General features: G+C 39.0%; 1 protein-coding gene across 1 annotated transcript in view; it reads right to left on the bottom strand.

Annotated features, from left to right (window-relative positions):
* LOC143982825 (cytochrome P450 2G1-like) overlaps nt 1–15,213 on the bottom strand; it is a 40,607-nt gene extending 25,394 nt beyond the window's left edge. Inside the window, exons 1-3 of the mRNA XM_077481852.1 lie at nt 14,987–15,213; nt 11,725–11,887; nt 1,526–1,675 (exon numbers count right to left, since the gene is read on the bottom strand). Coding sequence (XP_077337978.1) covers nt 1,526–1,675; nt 11,725–11,887; nt 14,987–15,193 — 520 coding nt within the window. The 5' untranslated portion in view covers nt 15,194–15,213. The remainder of the gene's footprint in view (nt 1–1,525; nt 1,676–11,724; nt 11,888–14,986) is intronic.
* Between the last annotated feature and the right edge of the window lie 5,437 nt (nt 15,214–20,650).

Here is a 20,650-nt window from a genome sequence, read left to right as displayed (position 1 = left end):
TTTTTATTTTTTTTACACTTTTTTGGTGAATGGGTAGGGGTACAATGTGCCAGATACCAATTCACATGGGGGGGGCAGGATATGGGGGCCCCCTTGTTAAAGGGGGCTTCCAGATTCCGATAAGCCCACTGCCCGCAGACCCCCACAACCACCAGGCAAGAGTTGTGGGGAAGAGGCCCTTGTCTCCATCAACATGGGGATAAGCTGTTTTGGGGACAGCCCTAAAGCACCCTCCCCATTTTGAGGGAATGTGGCCTGATATGGTTCAGTAAGAGGGGGGCACTCTCTCGTCCCCCCTTTTCCTATGGCCTGACAGGTTGCATGCTCGGATAAGGGCCTTGTGTGAATTTTGGGGGGAACCCCACTCAATTTTTTTTACATTTTGGTGCAGGGGTCCCCATAATATTCATACCAGACCCAAAGGGTCTGTTATGGATGGGGGGGGGGTTACTCACTCTGTTTTTTCAATGATTTTTATCTATATTGCCTGGATCCGACAATTCATTACAGCCGTGAGCAGTTTTGAATTACATTTTTCCTTTAGAAATATAATTTTGCTGTGGTACTGTTATGAACATGAGAGGGACGCGCTACCTTACAGGCATACTAAGGACACCCCCATGCACAATATTTAAAGGAATATTTCATTTTTATTGTGTCATTTTAAGCATTATTAAAATCACTGCTCCCGAAAAAACGTTTTTTTTCATTGATGCATGTCCCCTGGGGCAGGACCCAGATTCCCAAACACTTTTTATGGCAATAACTTGCATATAAGCCTTTAAAATAAACACTTTTGATTTTTCATGTTCGTGTCCCATAGACTTTACCAGTGTTCACGTGGTCGCACAAATTTTTTGCCTGTTCACATGTTTTGCTGCGAGCCGAACCGAGGGTTGTTCGCTTCATCCCTAATGACAAATATCGAAGGTGAATCTCACTATTGGGGGTAGAGAGCAATAGAACCTGTCAGGTGTTTTTTGCACACCTCCACTCTATGCAAAAAAAAAAAAGGTTTTACCTTTAGTTATACTTTAAGGCCCCTTTCACATTCCAATCAGGTCCACCTGTCAGTTTTTCAGGCAGACCTGATCGGACACTCCATGCACCTCTATGGAGTGGCGGATGTCAACTTTGACGTGCACTGACATCTGCCGATCCGATTCTGTCCATGAATTCCAGATGGATGGAAACCCTACTTTCCATCCATCTGGAGGATCGGATCAGATGAAAACAGACAGGCGGTCCGCTTTCATTTGATCTCCCCACAGAGAAGGCTCTGACAGGTCCATCTCCGCACAGTGGGACGAACCTGTCACCCACTTGAGCAAAATGGAGTCCATAAGGCTCAGTGTGAAAAGACCCTAAGACATTACCTGGGTTTCAGCCTGGACAAGTTTTTATACAACATATGTCTCTCCTGTCCAGAATTCATAAGGTTACCCTGACACATCTGTGTCACTCAAACCAATGTACACCTTTCATTTTTAATTATACATTGGTAAAATGATTGTCGACTGCCAACCTTGAGACTTCCTGAATTCCTCCACCACACATCGGGCCTCTTCCTGAATTTTCCACTCATTGCTTCTTTTTCCTAAACCAAAATCTCTTAAAGTCTTGAACGCGAAGGTGCGCATTTTTTTCCAGCGTTCGCCATTAGCCAAACTAAGACCTGGGGGAACAAAAAGCCTTTTAAGTTATTGGCCAATGCAAACTCATTGCATTGAAGCTTAACAAAATCTGAGGCTGACCATATAAATCACAATCTGATTGTATAATCTGTGTTCAATATCCTATAGATCTATCAAAATGATGTAATAGGGTGCCTGCCTTAACCACTTAAGCCCAGGATCATTTGGCTGGCCAAAGACCAGCGCACTTTTTGCGATTTGGCACTGCGTTGCTTTAACTGAATTAACAAAATTGACGTCCTTTTTTTTCCCCACAAATAGAGCTTTCTTTTGGTGGTATTTGATCACCTCTGCATTTTTTTTTTTTTTTTGCACTATAAACAAAAAAATAGCGACAATTTAAAAAGAAAAACTCATTCTTTTTTACTTTTTGCTATAATAAATATCACCAAAAAATATATAAAAAAACATTGTTTTTCCTCTTAGGCCGATACGTATTCTTCTACATATTTTTGGTAAAAAAAAAATCGAAATAAGCGTTTATTGATTGGTTTTCACAAAAGTTATAGCATCTACAAAATTTCTTTACTAGTAAAGGCGGCGATCAGAGATATTTATCATGACTGCGACATTATGGCGGACATGTCGGACACTTTTGGCACGATTTTGGGACCATTCACATTTATACAGCGATCAGTGCAATTAAAAATGCATTGATTACTGTGTAAATGTGACTGGCAGTGAAGGGGTTAACCACTAGGTGGCACTGTAGGGGTTAAGTTTGTCCTAGGGAGTGATTCTAATTGTGGGGGAAGGGGCTGTGCGTGACATGACACTGATCACCACGCCCGTTCACAGGGAGCTGTGATCAGTGTCATTAGGCAGAACAGGGAAATGTTTGTTTACATTAGCATTTCCCCCGTTCTTCCTCTCCGTGAGACAATTGCGGCTATTCCCGTGGACATTGAGTCCGCCGGACCTGCGATCACGCTCGTGGAGCTCCCGATGGGCGCGTGCATGCACCCGCAAGCCGCCTCTTAAAGGGGCAACGTACAGGTACATTAATATGCCTGTACATGCTCTTCTGCCACAGTATATCTGCGTGAGGCAGTCGGTAAGTGGTTAAGGGGCTAGGCCTCACTTTTCATGCACACAAAATCAGCGCTTACTACCAGCAATCCTAAAAGTCCCAGTCCATATAGATATCTTTCCTAAAAAAGTTCACATTGTTAACATACCATTCTAAACTATTCTAAATAAAGTATAATAAAGACAAATTACATTTTAGATATTAAGAATATAACATAGATCTAGACACATACAATGGGAGGGACCTGAAGTAAAACAACAATTTTGGGAGGACAGACATTTTCACCATAATTGTGTGAAAGAGAACATCGGATTAAAGTGGTTGTAAACCCTTACAAACCACTTTGACCTACAGGTAAGCCTAGATTAAGGCTTACCTGTAGGTCCAAGCAATATCTCCTACACCTATACGGTTTAGGAGATATTTGCCTGAAGACAGGCACCGCTGTCTACGGCGCATGCGCCGTAGACAGCGGCGCGCAGGCGCACTGAACGCGGCAGTTCCAAAAATGGAGCTGCCGCATTTGTCGACTCCCGTGCGCATGCGCGGGAGTGACGTCATCGCGGCTTCGCCGAATGACAGCGGCGGAGCTGCGAGACGCCACAAGCAAGATGGATGCGGCGGACTACAGGGGACAGCGCGACTTCGCTGGCTCCTGTGTCAGGTAAGTGACACATAATGGGCTACTAATGCGATGCATAGTAGTCCATTATGCTTTACCTTTGCAGGGAAAAAAAGAGGAAGTAAACTCATCAGGGTTTACTTCCTCTTTAATATCTCCACATGATGACATGCTGAAACTGAAAAAGTAAGCATTTAAGACCTGTCAGGATTTTTATGGATATTGTAATATTATATATATATGGAAAGTGTATGGTTTCTGTAGATTCATATTAAGTTTCTGAGTTTGGTAAATTCTACTGCAGGGTCCCTTCCCCCATTTCCTGTCAGATGAATGGGCAGCTTATAGTCTGAAGAATACCAGATGTGAAAAGTATCCCCCACTTCTGAATAGAAGGAGGGTGTATTCTTTTGGCGCAAATTTAGAAGCTTTGAGGTCTTATAAGCAAAAGCTTGCTGGAAGACGAGGGCCTTCTTCACCTACCCAGCTGAATACAACATACATCTCAGCACACAGACTTTCTCTGGCATACAAAGGGTTATTCGGACATTTCTAAAAGTTAAGACAATAGACCACATGGTGTAACTCGTAAGAACTCTTTTCATACTTTTTGAAACTAATGAACAATACTAGAATATTAATCATTTATGAATCAACACATTCTTTTGTCTATTTTTTGTAAGTATTATTTTTCTACTTTGGAGTGTACAATAAAACACACATTTTGATTTACGCTGACTCTCTGATTTACGCTGAAATTCATCTCACAATCATAAGTTTGTCTTATCAAAAATATAAGTCATTTTTTATAATCTACAATACAGACCATTCAATCGGATCTACTGAAATTTATCTGGCAGGGCAAACAACCACGCTTGAGTAAGTCACTGATGTTTAGAGCCTGCGACAGGGGTGGACTGGGGTGCCCGAACCTGTGGAAATACTATATGGCAGCCAGGCTGGTTCAGCTAGCCCAATGGCATGCACCACAGTTTCAAATTCCTTGGCTACAAATTGAGAGAGCGTCTATCAAACTATATTACCTCCCAGGCATCCTATGGTGGCTTTTGGTGCAGAATTGGACTTTGCTCACTGGTCCTCTCAAAGGTTGGTAACATTGCACTCTTTACTTCAGAGTACCACACTATGCTCCTTTGAGCATTTGAACCAGAACTGCGCCATACTCCGCTCAGATTTTTATAAATATTTACAGATACGCCACTTTTTTCAGAATGCTGTCTCCCTGATAGGGGATGGTACTAGAACAATGTTTGAAAACTTATGTCATGGGGGGGTCCAGGGATAGGGGAAGATATCTATACTATATATGCATTTGAATGAACATCACACAGAAGCTAAATCCCAAGCAATGCTAGGGTGGGAAATCGAGATGAATGTAGAGTTTTCTGCTGAAGATTGGCGGGACATAATCAATAATATGCATAAATGCACACGCTCAGTAGCCATTAAGGAAACGGTGGTGAAGTTGCATACCAGATGGTACTATACCCCGGTCAGGATTCACAGAATGTTCTCTATTGTCCCCCATAGCTGTTTCAGGGATTGTGGAGAGAGGGGTACTCTCCTCCACACTTTCTGGAGCTGGGGGGCATTACGCTCCCTCTGGCAGCAGGTATCTTCGAAGATACTACAAATAACAGGCCTGAACATCACTCTGACTCATCAAATGTGTATTTTATTTGCAGACCTCCCCGGGGTCGAACCCCGAAACAAAAGTTGGTCCACAGTACAACGGGCTATAGCACTGAACTGGCACAAACCTTCTGTCCCTTGGTCCCAGGTATTACATCGCATGGAGTCGATAAAATTGATGGAACGTGTCCACCATACCCTTATGGATTCTATGCGAGTCTTTGAAAAAAAATGGGACTCCTGGACTACGTCTTAATGGGCCAGTATACATGTCTTGCTTCATGGACAACAGACATCACCTAAATAATTAACAGAGGGCGGGAGGTTTGACCTGCCTTCTCCATATATATAAAAACCAACACCACTAGGTCCTAGGTCCTAGACCAGAACGATCCTAGGCTACTAATCTAGAAGTGACAGATAGGCAGTTACTCTAACCAAAATACTATCGTAAGAAAATACAGTAGCAGTATGTCAATTTTTTTTTTTATGTTTTTATGTCATTTTTCGTTATTGGTTATTGGTTCTATTATTAAATTTTAAATCTCTATGATTGACATTGAACAGAATACATAATGCTACTGCATCTAATATATTGTGAGTGTCGACAATGCACCATAGATTCCTTCGCACCTTATATGGTTTGATGTTCTGTTTGCTGCGAATCTTTGATCTATATGACACAAACTATTTGGATCAATGTACCTGTATCGTATTCTTCTTTGTATTAATATGTACTTTTTCAATAAAAAGTTTGTAAACAAAAAAAAAATCATCCTAAGATCAATAGACTACTAAATACATTAAAATAAATTAAAGTAAAATGCAAATAAAATAGATAAAATATGCTTGTAAAACCTATAAACAACATTACGAGATCATTAACTTCCTGGTTTTAAAAATATTGTCAGACTAAGTACAGGCAGTCTCCTAATTACAAACATCCAATATTATGTAACAATTGGGGTCAGTGGCACTACCTAAAATATGCATATGTATGTTAAATCATACCTTAAAAACTCCCACCGGGGGTGTCATGCAACACCCCTATAGGTACTCTAACCAGAGAACGAGGAGGAGGGATAACTACTATGTGGTAGGTTCCCCAAGCCAGAGAGCGTCCCTGAAGGAATATATAATGTTTATATGTGCAGAGATATACTAATACCCTATAGTAGTATAACCTACCATAAGGGAACCTAAACTGTATCAAACGTGTTATAATAACCCTGTGCACACAAACATATGTGAATAATGTAATCTATATTCATACATATGATGACCAAATATCTTAATAGTCAAAAATAATAAATTGATAAAGTCCCCAAAAAATTGAAGCGGACTGATCAGCTGACCACGGATCAGTCAAAAAAACAATAACAAAAAACAAACATGTCCCCCTATCAAAGGCGTGCTACACGTGACAAAATATTATGCAACCAGGCTAGACCAGGTTCAAATGTGCAAACACAGAGGTGAAAAATAATAAAAATAAAAATGAAAATATATATGAAAAAATGAGTAAACAACCAAATTAATAATGTTAATAGTGATATCTGTGACTCCTTATTATAATGTGAAAAAAAAAAAATATAAGAATATATAAGCTGTATGTATGAAAAAATTGTCCATATATTCTTTTATCAACTTGCTGTGCAATGAGTTCAAAGACTGTGAAAAAGGGACTTTTGTGCTTGAAATATCTCCAAGTGACCCTCAAGGGTCCCTACTCACCAGAACCTCACACCACTATAGGGGTAGTATGCGTATAATTCCACTCCTTCTAGCTGGACCGGCTCGGCTCCCTCAGCTTCTATCTTCACTTTGCGCACCTCCAGGGGTCCTCTAATTCACAGGGTACCCCCCATTTTTTTTTTTATTTATATATGTGGATGTATTCGAGTCTGGTCCTCAAAAAAGACAAAGGATGGCTCCCATAGTGTAGTCATTTTAAAACTCAAGTTCCATTTAAGTGAAAATACAAAAATAAAAATAAAATAAAAAATGTCCATCTATTAGATTACACCAGCATCCATCCAGTTAGGTATAACGACAAAGTCACTCTACTAGCTGGTAGGCAATGTATCCAAAGATATAAAAAATAGAAATTGTATTATAAAATCAATCCGCAACCGGGTCGGTTGTCTCAAAAGAGAAGCTTGATCTGTGGATGAGCGGCGTGCGCTCCAGCTGCATTCCACCTGATCGAGCTTCCGGAAGTGACGTAGTGTGTGTGGATCCGTCGTATGCGTTTCATCACTGACGTCCTCAGCGGTGGTGCCACACCATTACACACTACTTAATATAAGCAAGAGCATCCGAACAAATCACAGCCCTTTACTACAGAGTGGCCAATCAGAATTTTTAAACGAACCAACACCATTCCTTTTGTGGAGTTAAAAACATCCAACTTACACTGATTTTAATGACGCTTAAAGTGAAAAAAACGTGAAATATTCCTTTAAATATCGTGCCTGGGGGGTGTCTATAGTATGCCTATGAAGTGGCACATGTTTCCCGTGTTTAGAACAGTCCCTGCACAAAATTACATTTCTAATGGAAAAAAAGTCATTTAAAACTGCTTGCGGTTTTAAAGTAATGTCTGGTTCCGGCAATAAGGATGAAAATCATTGAGAAAAATTGCATGGGTAGCCCCCCTGCCCATTACCAGCCCCTTTGGAACTTGTACGGATATTAAGTGGAACCCCAAACAAGAAAAAGGAAAGGCGTGGGGCCACCAGGCCCTATATACTCAGAACCGCAGTTTACAGGCGGTGTAAACAAGACAGGAACTGTTTAGGTTTGTTGTATTAAGTAGAATCTGTTTGTAATTTTGAACTGGTACATTTTTAACCACTTAAGCCCCAGACCAATTTGCAGCCAAAGGACCAAGCCCCTTTTTGCGATTCAGCACTGCATTGCTTTAACTGACAATTGCGCGGTCGTGCGACGTGGCTCCCAAACAAAATTGGCATTCTTTTTTTCCCACAAATAGAGCTTTCTTTTGGTGGTATTTGATCACCTCTGCGGTTTTTATTTTTTGCGCTATAAACAAAAATAGAGCAACAATTTTGAAAAAAATTCAATATTTTTTACTTTTTGCTATGCCGCAGTGCATTGTGGGCCTGTAGCGCCACACGAATATGGCGCAAACGGCCCACAAAGTTCTGGCTTTGTCGAACCGGCGAACACCTGGTGTTCGAGTCGAAAGTGCGAGTGCCAATGATCCCAAAAATGTGTCAAAATTGTCTGATGTGTCTACCATAATGTTGCAATCCCGATAAAAATCACTGATCACTGCCATTACTAGTAAAAAAATAATAATAATAAAAATGCTATAAATCTATCCCCTATTTTGTAGACGCTATAACTTTTGCACAAACCAATCAATATATGCTTATTGCGTTTTTTTCCCCCCCCAAAAAATATGTAGAAGAATACATATTGGCCTAAACGGAGAAAAAATTTGCTTTTTTAAAAGTTGTGTTGAAATGCCACCTGCATTCCTTCCCTAGCTATTCTATCTCGGCCTCACTTGTTACTTAGACAGCAAGTGGACTGAGCAGAAAGTGAGGGGAAGTCTCTTTCAAGGGGACACAGACATTCATCTACTTATTTGGATATAAGACTGCTCTTCAGATTGAAGTACAACGCTCACCATTTGCTTTGCCATATTAAGCAATACAATCTGGTGTGCTAAACCTTCTTTCCTAGAGTCTTGCTTCATCTTACAGTTTATAAAGGCTCATACCTTACCAGGTCATGGTATATGTAGATGTAGATAGTCACATTCAACTAGACTTGTTCTGTAATGTTGGAGAAGTTTCATAGCTTAGGAGACCATATCTTTAGTTCAAGTGTCAATGAGATACCTCAACATTTATATCCACACCTTATAACATCTTAATCCAAAATGTGAATATGAAAGTTGAAGTATCTCCTTGACACTCATTAAAATGAAGATGTGGACTGCTAAGTTATGAAACATCTTCAACATTACAGACTACACCTAGTTGAATATGGCTAACTACTTTTAGATATTGTATACCACAATTTGGATAATGAGAACATTCACAGACAAGAGCCTTTATAAATTGTAAGAGGAACTAGGCTCTAGGAAGGAAGTAGAGACGTGTGCAATGGAAACATTTGTTTTGTTTCAGGTTTATTTAAGTTAATAATTTAATTTGGTCATATTCGTTATGTTAGAATGATTCATTTTTGGAATTTGTTTAGTATATTTGGATTTGTTTAGTATATCTGTTATTTTCTAATTGAATTTGAATTAAATGAATTCTATACTTCTATTATTTTCTATTTTATTATGTTTATTCTATTCAATTGAATGATATTCTGTTTTTTATTGTTTTTTCTTTTCTTTTCAGCAGCTAAGTAGGAATCTTCATCTCATTTCACTTTTATACCTTACTTTAATAATTGTAATAATTTTCCATTTTAAATTAATTTTCCATTTCAATTCATTTTCCAATTCAAATTCATTTTTTAATTTGAATTCAGATAATTTGTTTCTTTATAATTAATTTGTAAAGAATTACATTTATTTATTTTGAATTTATTGAAATTTGTTACTATTGTGCTTCAGAAATTCGAATGCTATCTCCACATAATGAAAAAATGTTGTCTGAATTTCGATTTGTAACAAAATGAATTGCCCATTTCAAGAAGGAAGGCTTAGAACAGAACCCCAGTCAGAATGTTATTGCTAAATAAAGTACAGCAAACAGTGAGTCTTTACTTTTTTTTTATTTTTTTTTTATTGATTACCCAGTTGCATTAATACATCACATGGGATGTGCCCTGTGGGTATGCAGTGTTGTAGTGTTTGACTGTTGTCTAGCTATTCACGTCTTCAATACTAGTTGTTAGTTGTAGCTTCCAACTGTCCCTGATTTTGAGAAACTATCCCTGACATGGAATAAAGTCTCATTGTCCCTCTTTCCTCTTAATGTGCCCCTCATTTTGGTCTGATCCATATAATTGTAGATAAAATGCACAATTTATCTTTCAGAAAGTGTTTCACAGTGATTAATCTTCCATCCAATTTCTAAATTGCTGCATTTCAAAATTTCAAACACCAGTAAAAAGGAATAGTGGTAAAAAAAAAAAAAACTTGTGGGTTTAACTATATTTTTTTGTTTAATACTCCTTTAAGGGGGTGTGGCAAGGGGTGTGACCTGTGCTTACATACTTTTGCTAATAGGTATCCCCCATTTCCATCTCAAAACGGAGGTATGCTGGTTTATGTACTTGAGTGTGCAAATTCAGCTTGAGCTACTGAGAAATGTAAGCAACAGCTTTTTTTATAACAAAAATTGTGCACCCACTAGAAAACACAACTAAACATGCATAAAGCTCCAACAGTAAGCTGATAACCCTTTCATGACTAAGCCTATTTTTGACATTTGGTGTTTACAAGTTAAAATCCATATTTTTTGCTAGACAATTACTTGGAACTCCCAAACATTATATATATATATATATGTATATATTTAGCAGAGACTCTAGAGAATAAAACAGCGCAATTTTTTTATGTCACACGGTATTTGCGCAGCTATGTTTTAAACACAACTTTTTGGGAAAAGGGATACTTTCATGAATTTAAAAAAAACGAAACAGTAAAATTAGCCCAATTTTTTTGCATAATGTGAAAGATAATGTTACGCCGAGTAAACAGATACCAAACATGTAACACTTTATAATTGCACGCACTCGTGGAATGAAGAGAAACTACGGTACCTAAAAATCTCAATAGGCGGCGCTGTAATTTTTTTTTACGGTTACCAGGTTAGAGTTACAGAGGAGGTCTAGTGCTAGAATTATTTCTCTCACTCTGACAATCGTGGCGATACCTCACATGTGTGATTTGAACACCGTTTACATATGCGAGCACGACTTCCATATGCGTTTTCTTTTCTTCGTGAGCTTGCGGGGACAGCGGGCGCTTTAAAAACAATTTTTTTTCTTATTTATTTTATTTATTTTAAAATTAATAAATAGTTTTAAAAAAAATAAAAAAAAAAATTGTGATCACTTTTATTGCTGTCACAAGGAATGTAAACATCCCTTGTGACAGTAATAGGTGGTGACAGACCCCCGTCCCTCCTTTACACTTCAAAGTATTCAGATCGCCGTTTTCAGCGATTCTGAATACTGTATATATTTTTAAATCTGGCGCCATTGGCAGCCGAGTAAGCGGGAAATGACGTCATGACGTCGCTTCCGTGTTTACTATTAGGAGACTGGAATGAAGCCACTTACGGCTTCATTCCAGTTCCTCCCCAGCCGCCGGAGGCCTCGGATTCGCCATCGGTGCTCCCTGATTGAACGGGAGCCCCGGTAAGAGTGGCGGGATGCGGCGGGGGGGACGTCCCCTCCCGTTCCTCCGGCATAACAGCCGAGCAGCTTTTAGCCGCATTGGTTGTTATGGCTGGAAAGCCAATCGCCCTCTCTGAAAAACGGTACGGGGATGATGCCTGCAGGTGCGGGCATCATCCCTGTATAACCCCGGAAGCTGAGTACGCACATCTGCGTACGCTCGGCGGCAAGGGGATAATTCGAATGCATTATAGTGATTTTCATTATCACCCATTTACCTACTGTAGCTAAAAGGAGTTAATGTTATTAATTAGTACTGACCACGGTAAAAAAATATATACAAAATCATTCCCTTTAAAACTATTTTGGAATTTCTGTTTTTTTCTTACCATAATCTTTGGTGAATTGACCAATCGTTGGCAGTTTTCCTCGACCACAAAACTCTTCATTTTGATCGATGAGTGCTTCCTTTACAGCTTCATAGCCACATATCACGATAATAGGGTTTGAACCAAAATACAAGGTGTACACTGAGCCGTACTGTTCACTTAACTGTAACAACATTTTAATAAATTAATATATATATATATATATATATATATATATATATATATATATATATATATATATGTAATTGACAAATCCACATTAATAGTACACTGGGAACATTGTTCTGTCCCACTCATGTTTATGTTTCTGTGTTGTATTGAACTGCTTCAGTTTATTATTGATCTGTAGTCTGCTGCCATCTACTAGTTGTTTAGAACCACTACAGTTTTTTACTTATGAAATCTAGTTCCCTAATTGATAATTAGTGTTGTAAATAATATAACATAATGGCAATAAATATATTGTAAATGTATAGTGTGTGATGACTAATAATTGAATGTACTTGTCATTATTGTTGGAAACAAATCATTTGGTGGAGGGGGGGATTATGGTGTGGGGCTGTTTTTCAGGGGTTGGGCTTGGCCCCTTAGTTCCAGTGAAGGGAAAGCTTAAGGCATCAGCATAGTAAGACATTTTGGACAATTTCATCCTCCCAACTTTGTGGCAACAGTTTGAGGATGGCCTCTTCCTGTTGAAAGATGACTGTGAACCAGTGCATAAAGAAAGGTCCATAAAGACATGGATGAGCGAGTTTGGGATGGAGGAACAGGACTGGCCTGCACAGAGTCCTGATCTCAACTCGATAGAACACATTTGGGATGAATTAGAGCGGAGACCATGGGTCAGGCCTTCTCGTCGACATCCCTGCCTGACCTCACAAATGTGCTTCTGGAAGAATGGTCAAACATTCCCATATACACACTCCTATATGACCAAAAGTATTGGGACACCCGCCTTTACACAAACTTTAATAGCATCCCAGTCTTCGTCTGTAGGGTTCAATATTGAGTTGGTCCACCCTTTGCAGCTATAACAGCTTCAACTCTTCTGGGAAGACTGTCCACAAGGTTTAGGAGTGTGTCTATGGGAATGTTTGACCATTCTTCTATAAGCGCATTTGTGAGGTCAGGCACTGATGTTGGACAAGAAGGCCTGGCTCGCAGTCTCTGCTTTAATTCAATCCAAAGGTGTTCTATCAAGTTGAGGTCAGGACTCTGTGCAGGCCAGTCAAGTTCCTCCACTCCAAACTCACTCATCCATGTCTATATGGACCTTGCTTTGTGCACTGGTCCAAATCATTTGGTGGAGGGGGGATTATGGTGTGGGATTGTATTTCAGGGGTTGGGCATGACCCCTTAGTTCCAGTGATGCAAACTCTTAAGGCGTCAGAAATACAAGACATTTTGGACAATTTCATGCTCCCAACTTTATGGGAACAGTTTGGGGATGGCCCCTTCCCGTTCTAACATGACTGCGTACCAGTGCACAAAGCAAGGTCCATAAAGACATGGATGAGTGAGTTTGGGGTGGAGGAGCTTGACTGGCTGCAGAGTGAGTGCATCTCATGCTCTCATTTTGGCATATTGTTTTGACTTTTTAAAAGTATAGCCAGGCCAATTACTTGCTATGAATATTATTTACATTTTCATATTATTGATAATGTTTAAATGTTAATTGGTTCGTTTCTAATAGGAGTTTTTATTATATTTTAGGCTTTCAGTAAAAAGAAAAAAAAAAACGAATTGTGTTGTGTCAGCAAAAAAAAAAGTTCTTGAGGGTTGCCCAGAAGAAAGCTAATGCTTAGTGTGGATTCAGCATGTTTTCTCGATGATATGTGTGCCAGACAATGCTTGGCTCTGATCTCATGTAGGTATGGCATTGGTTATAACACGTACTTATCTCCAATAAAGTTCCTATAAGGGTAAAAATGTATAAGCCATATACAATACTTTCTATACAGCAGAGCATCACAATCTTCAGTGACACACTTTAATATTGTATTTGCTGATCAAACTACTTGTTACATTAGTATATGAAAAAGCAAAAAGGTAATTCATTTTCATGCTGCATATAGCAAGCGCTATAATTTATGAGGGGTATAGCAACAAAAGGAATCTGAGCTATATTTAGCCCAGTCTATATGTTTTTCTATACTAAGTCATTGTTTATTTAAACCTAAACTATCAAAAAAAAAAAAAAACCCTGAAATGTCAGCTTCTAGTTAAACAATTCTTTAAAGCGGTATTAAATAAAAATGTAATGATGTCATTGGATATGGTAGCTGCATTTGTTTTCTTTTTTTAAGATTTTTTTCCCTTTCCGTTTCACCTGATGATCTGGCCAGTAACGCCCTTCCTGTCTTAGCCCTTGTACACACGGTCGGACATTCCAACAACAAAATCCGTCGGATTTTGCCTGACAGATTTTGTCTGAAACTTGTGTTGTATACACACGGTCGGACAAAGTTGTCGGAAAATCCGATCGTTCGTAACGTAATGACGTTATTTCATTACGACGGGACTGCGTTCAGGCTAGTAGCCAATAGCTTTGGTCTAGGAATTTGATCTGAGCATGCGTGGCACTTTGTCCAATCGGAATTCTCTACAAACGATCGGACAAAGTCCGATCGGACCATGTTGTCGGAAAATTTTATAGCCCAGCTCTAAAACTTTGGTGGTCGGATATTCCGATGGAAACAGTCCGATGGAGCCCACACACGGTCGGATAATCCGACAACGCGGTCCGATCGGACATTTTCCATCGGAATGTCCGACCGTGTGTACAAGGGCTTAGGGTGTCTGAATTCTGGATGAAGTAGTAAAGCAGACACCTTTGGACAGTAGGTTGTCAGTCTGGGGAAAGGGTAGTGTTAATTAAACTAGCAGATTTAGATGGACTTGTCTAACAAATTAAAGCTGAATTCCAGCTAACACTTTATAAACAGCTAAAATAAAATAAAAATCCTTTTGGAATAAAGGTTTTACAGTACAAAAGTAAATAAAAGTGGACCATTGTAAGCACCCCTGTTAGTTGTAAATGGATTTTCTCATCCTTCTAACAGCTTGGTCTGTTGAAGGAAGTTGAAACATATCAGACTTACTGGCTGAATAACCAGCCACCACAGCTAAGAATCATTGAACTGCAATGTAATACAAGGGGTTTAATATTGCTTTAATCATTAAAAAATAATAAATGGTAAATTCCACCCTACATCTAACATTGGGCCTTTAATGGTTTCAAAGAAAGATAAGGATATCTGACCTTTACAAATGAATTGACCATTGATCCCATCCTCATGTTTAGTAAGTTTCCGATCAGGGGCAGGGGTGTTGGACCTGGTGGGAGCCCCTGTTTCCTGTACATCGTCTTCCATGTTGAGAAGATGAAGTAGCAACAGGAGAGAAGAATCAGCAGTGCAGTCAGCAGCCCTGTCAGTTCCATGGTGGTACGTAGACTGGAAAATCTCATACAGCAATTATGTCTCTTGTTTCACGTAAAAGGGTGGAGTGGTGTTGGATAACATTCAGTTGCAAATAATTAGCGACTTTTTGGATGAAGGTGCTAACTCCCTTAAGGAAAATCATTATTCATCGGTATGTCCTTGCCCAGATTCTTTTTGCAGATACAAATTTAAATGAATATTCAACACTATAGCAAGGGGGTTTCTTCATCTATGAACAAACATTCATAGACGTTATTTACTCCGACATTGATGTTAACTATCTATTGTGCAATGCAAGCTTTGCATTGCATATTTGGATATGTATATGTTCTCAGAGTGAAAGCCCAGTTAAATAATATAGTTGCGTAAGAAATCAGCACAACCACCCTTAATAAGATTAAAAAATAACAAAATAAATGTTGCCTTATAAATCCAGGCTAAACTGCAGCCAACACTTCCTCAGTGTGTTCACAGCCAGCCACTTTTCAAATTTCTTAATGTGTGAATAAGTGTAGGCCTACTGAGGAAGCCCAATGAGGGGGCGTAACGCATACAGGTGGGAGGAGCTGAAGCTCCTGACATCATCCATTGCATACCACTATCAGCTGGGAGGGCTGGAGGTTTTCATATGCCTGTTAGGCCAATGTTCTTGTGAGAGTTTTTAATCTTGTTTTTTTGCAATAAGTATGGGTAAATGATATACTTAGGATCTGGGATTGAAGAGTGAGAAGGAGTAGAGACATCCCTGGATGGGAAGAGAAGGAGATCAGTATACTAAGGGTTTATTTGACTTTGTAATGGGGTCCGACATTTTAGGTGAGCGAGCACTTCACCTGTTGGTGGTGGGACACCAGAAGCACTGTGAAGATTGAAAAAGTCTTATAGCACATTAGCAATTACACAGACCGTTATGAGATGATTATTGTTCACTATTGGCATTAGTTTTATGATACGTGGAGTCACACTATTATTCACATAATTATTTGTAGGGCTTTGTTATATGTTGAGGAGGAGTTGTTATATGTTGAGTTGTGGAGTCATTAGCAGGCTTCACACCTATATAATACATTAAAAGGTAATGTGTAATTGGTTGTATTTGTTCACATACTACTTATTCACACATTTTTTAAGCAGTTAAATAATATGTTTGAACTGATTTATAGTCACAGCACTGCGTCCTCATTTAATATTTATTATAAACATATTATTTAAAAGATGGAACTTTAAAGGTACCTGTAATTGGAGCTTCAGTACATCAAGTAGGAGATAGAAGTCTACCCATTAGACACTAGCGCATCGTTGTCCTGATTCTTTTTGCAGATAAAAATCTAAATGTGTATTCAGCACTTTAGCAAAGGGGGTTTCATCATAATTGAGCAAACACACATTCCTTCATGAATGTAACCTATCTGTTGTGCAATGAAAGCATTGTATATTAGGATATGTATTGTATGTAACCTCAGATTGAGAACAGAATTGAATAAAATGTTTGGACTGACTTGTAGTCGTGGCACCCTGTCCCCAATTGTACCCCAATTGTATATATCTTTTGAATAATATATTTGTATTACAAATATATTATTCAAAAGATAGAACTTTATCAATAATCGAAGCTACATTAACAAATAAAGATATATTTTTCTACAAAATATTTTTCCTGTTTAAATTACAACATAATTAAAATGATATTTTACATTTCCTAACATAATTATGCCCCGTACACACGAGCGCAATTTCCGACAGAAAAAGTCAGACGGAAGCTTTTCATCGTGTATATTCTGATCGTGTGTATGCCCCATCTGACTTTTTACGTCGAAAGTTCCGACGGACCTAGAAAGAGAACATGTTCTAAATTTTTCAGACGGAACAAATTCCTATCGGGAATACCGCTCGTCTGTATGCTGTTCCGACAAACCAAAAATGAGGTATGCTCTGAAGCAAGTACGAGATGGAAGCTATTGGCTACTGGCTATTGAACTTCTTTTTTCTAGTCTTGTTGTATGTGTTGTACGTCACCCTATTCTTGGCGGTTGGACTTTGGTGTAACCATGTGTACGCAAGACAGCTTGAGCGGAATTTCATCTGAATTCCGACGAAGAAACCTTCAGAGTTTATTCAGACGGAAAAAAAAAGGCTTGCGTGTACGAGGCATTAGAGTTCTTTTTTATCATTTATACCCAGATATCTCTAAATACACTATACCCCTCCTGTCTCAAAACCGAAAGCGTATACAGTGCATTGATAAAGTATTCATACGTCTTGAAATTTTCCACATTTAGTCATATTACAACCAAAACGGTAAATGTATTTTATTGGGATTTTATGTGATAAATATAAAAATATAAAGAGAACTTGGAGATACGGGACTTTAAAAGTACGTAATAATATAAATATCACATAATAGCCAATTAAGCTAACAGCAAAAAGATTTTTTTTATTTATACAAAGTTAAAAAGAGAAAAAGTAAAATGCCTGCAATCATGTCTGCTAGAATAGGCCTATACATACAACCTATTACAGAAAGAGATTACAGCATTCAAGTACATAGACCATTCTATTGCCATTTTTACAACATGTTTCGCCTATGTGGTTTCTTCAGGAAAGGGACACAGAATACTTTTACTGAATATACAAGGAAATATGGTCCATGTGAGATGTATATGACTGAAAAGAAAAACAAAATTGAATACATAAAAAGACAGAAAAACTCTGTTAACAAAATACAATGAATATTTTTTGCAGATGTGTGGCTCTCAACCGCAAGTCCCCGAAAGAAAATAGTCAATATATATCCCACTGCAAAACATGATATTGCATGTTCCCCCTACCACCAAAAAAGGGGGGCATGTAGGTCAAATCCAGTACAAAGAAGATTCCCAAGAGTCCCATTATACACGCAAGTCCATAAAAAAGCCAGAAGACCCATAGAGAAGGATGGGTTTGCTACAGCATTTTTTTTATACCATACAAAATGTAGTACCTGTAAGAATAATAATAATAATAAGGAAATTAAATAAACAGATAGAAATAGAGGGAAGCAGGAAAGCTGTTCAAAACAGGCTTCTAATACTAAACTGTACCTACCTCCCACCAAGAAATAGATAAAAATATATCGAACTAGCTTCAGGAGCTCAGGTAAACCGCACAGTGGGCAATTGCCTGATGGATAGGTATTTACATAAACAAGATCTATATAAAATATCAAGAGGTAATAAGATAAGATGTTATGTAGGAATAAACATAAGGAAAGCCCACCATAGCTATAATATCTACAATCCCACCACATTATAGGCTCCACTGATCAAAGATCAGAACATCAGAAATGAATCTGCTCAAACAATATTATCCAAAGCTCTCACCTTCCTAACTTCCTCAACCCTTGTATGGGGCATCACACGGGGTCCCCAAAGGGGGAAGGCATGTTCCCACCAGCCCCCACGTCCCCAAACTGGGATAAGACACCTCCCCAAGAGATAAAGGACTCCCAATGGTTAACCTAGTTTTAAAATAATTTTATATATATATATATATATATATATATATATATATATATATATATATATATCAAATAATTACCAAGTAAACAAACATTTCAAAATCCAGAAAGCCAGACTAACATTTTTCCTAAAGGACCAAAGGGGGCTGATATTATACCTTTACACAGAGGTTGAGCAAAGTCCCGAGCTCTACTGTACTTCACGGCTGATGTTTAGGCAGCCGGGCTTAAATAACCCCTCTCCGTGGTGCCAAAAGACAGCATGTGACGTCACGCCGCTATGGCGCCACTTGGACGCTATAGAGGAAGTCCCCAGAGCGCAAGTTAACCACCGGAAGCGGAAGTGAAACATCACTTCTGGTGCATATTTCCGATCCACAATAGAAAGTGACCCACTGCTGACACTGACCAGAGAAGGCCCAATAGGGCTGAGATTTTAAAAGGGAATATGCACAAAAACTACAGGGGATTGCACAATGACAAGAACCTCCAGAGATGGGCAAATACGGAGGCAAACCAAATCAACCCATAAATAAATGGGTAAAACTCTATATTTTTTTTTCTGAGACTATCCATCTTCCCATCGAACTCTGAACAGCTTCCCTGTGCCTGCTGAAGAAAAGCATCCCTATAACATGATGCTGCCACCACCATATTTCATGGTGAGTAGTTTGGTATTTTTTAGGGTGATGTGCAGTGTTAGTTTTCCGCCACACAAAGTTTTGCTTTTAGAGTAAAAAGTTAAATTTTGGTCTTATCTGATCAGAGCACCTTCTTCTACATGTTTGCTGTGTCCCCCACATAGCTTCTCACAAACTGCAAACAGGACTTCTTTTGGCTTTCTTTCAACAATGGCTTTCTTTTTGCCACTCTTCTATAAAGGCCAGATTTGTGAAGTGCACGACTAATAGTTGTCCTGTGGACAGATTCTCACACCTGAACTGTGGATCTCTGCTGCTCCTCCAGCTTTAACTCAGGCCTCTTGGTTGCTTCTCTGATACTGAGACTTTCCCAGCTATCCACCTGCCTGTTCTTGACTATTCTCCTGCCTATTCCTCTGGTCCCTCTGCTGCCCGCTTGATATCTGACCCGGCCTGCCTGACTGACTACTCTCAGTGTGTTCCAGTTCCAGTCTGCTTGCCTGTCAGCTGTTCCTGGTTCCAGTCCAGTGCTTCCATTCCAGCTTGCCTCCTGTTCCGGTTTCTACTGCAAGGAATTCCTGGACTTCTGGTCTGACCTTCTCTGCTGTTGATCCTGCCAGGCACTCGTACCACTCCTCACTCCTGTGCCTTCTGTTACTTTACCAGAGGCCACGAGTCAGTGCCATAAGGGAGACCTCCCTCTGCAATTCGGGCTGAAGCCATTAGGTACGTGACAGCCATACTCTTTCCATTTTCAGATGATGGATTGAACAGTGTTCTGTGAGATGTTCAAAGCTTGGGATATTTTTTTTATAACCTGACCCTGATTTAAACTTCTCTACAACTATATCCCTGACCTGTCTTGTATGTTCCTTGACCTTCATAGTGCTGTTTGTTCACTAAGGTTCTCTAATAAACCTCGGAGGGCTTCACAGAACAGCTGCATATATACGGACATTAAATTACACACAGGTGGACTCTATTTACTAATTAGGTGACTTCCAAAGGCAATTGGTTTCATTAGATTTTAGTTAGGGGTATCAGAGTAAAGGGGGCTGAATACAAATGCACCCCCACACTTTTCAGATATTTATGTGTAAAAGAATTGGAAAACCATTTATCATTTTTAATCCACTTCACAATTATGTGCCATTTTGTGTTGGTCTATCACATAAAATCCCAAGAAAAAACATTTATGTTTTTGGTTGTAACATATCAAGGGATATGAATACTTTTTCAAAGCACTGTATCTACTTGTTAGTAGTGTTCCTAGGCACACCCTAATCACTCTGTGTGGTGCATATTCCCTCTATTTAGACCCCTGATATTTCACCAAATAAAAGAAA

This window comes from Lithobates pipiens, unplaced genomic scaffold (genome assembly GCF_037356315.1).
Source record: "Lithobates pipiens isolate NorthernLeopardFrog02 unplaced genomic scaffold, aLitPip1_a1.2 Scaffold_1, whole genome shotgun sequence".
NCBI lineage: Eukaryota > Metazoa > Chordata > Amphibia > Anura > Ranidae > Lithobates > Lithobates pipiens.
The sequence above is the reverse complement of the archived record's forward strand: the minus strand, read 5'-3'. Positions and strand labels throughout refer to the sequence as shown.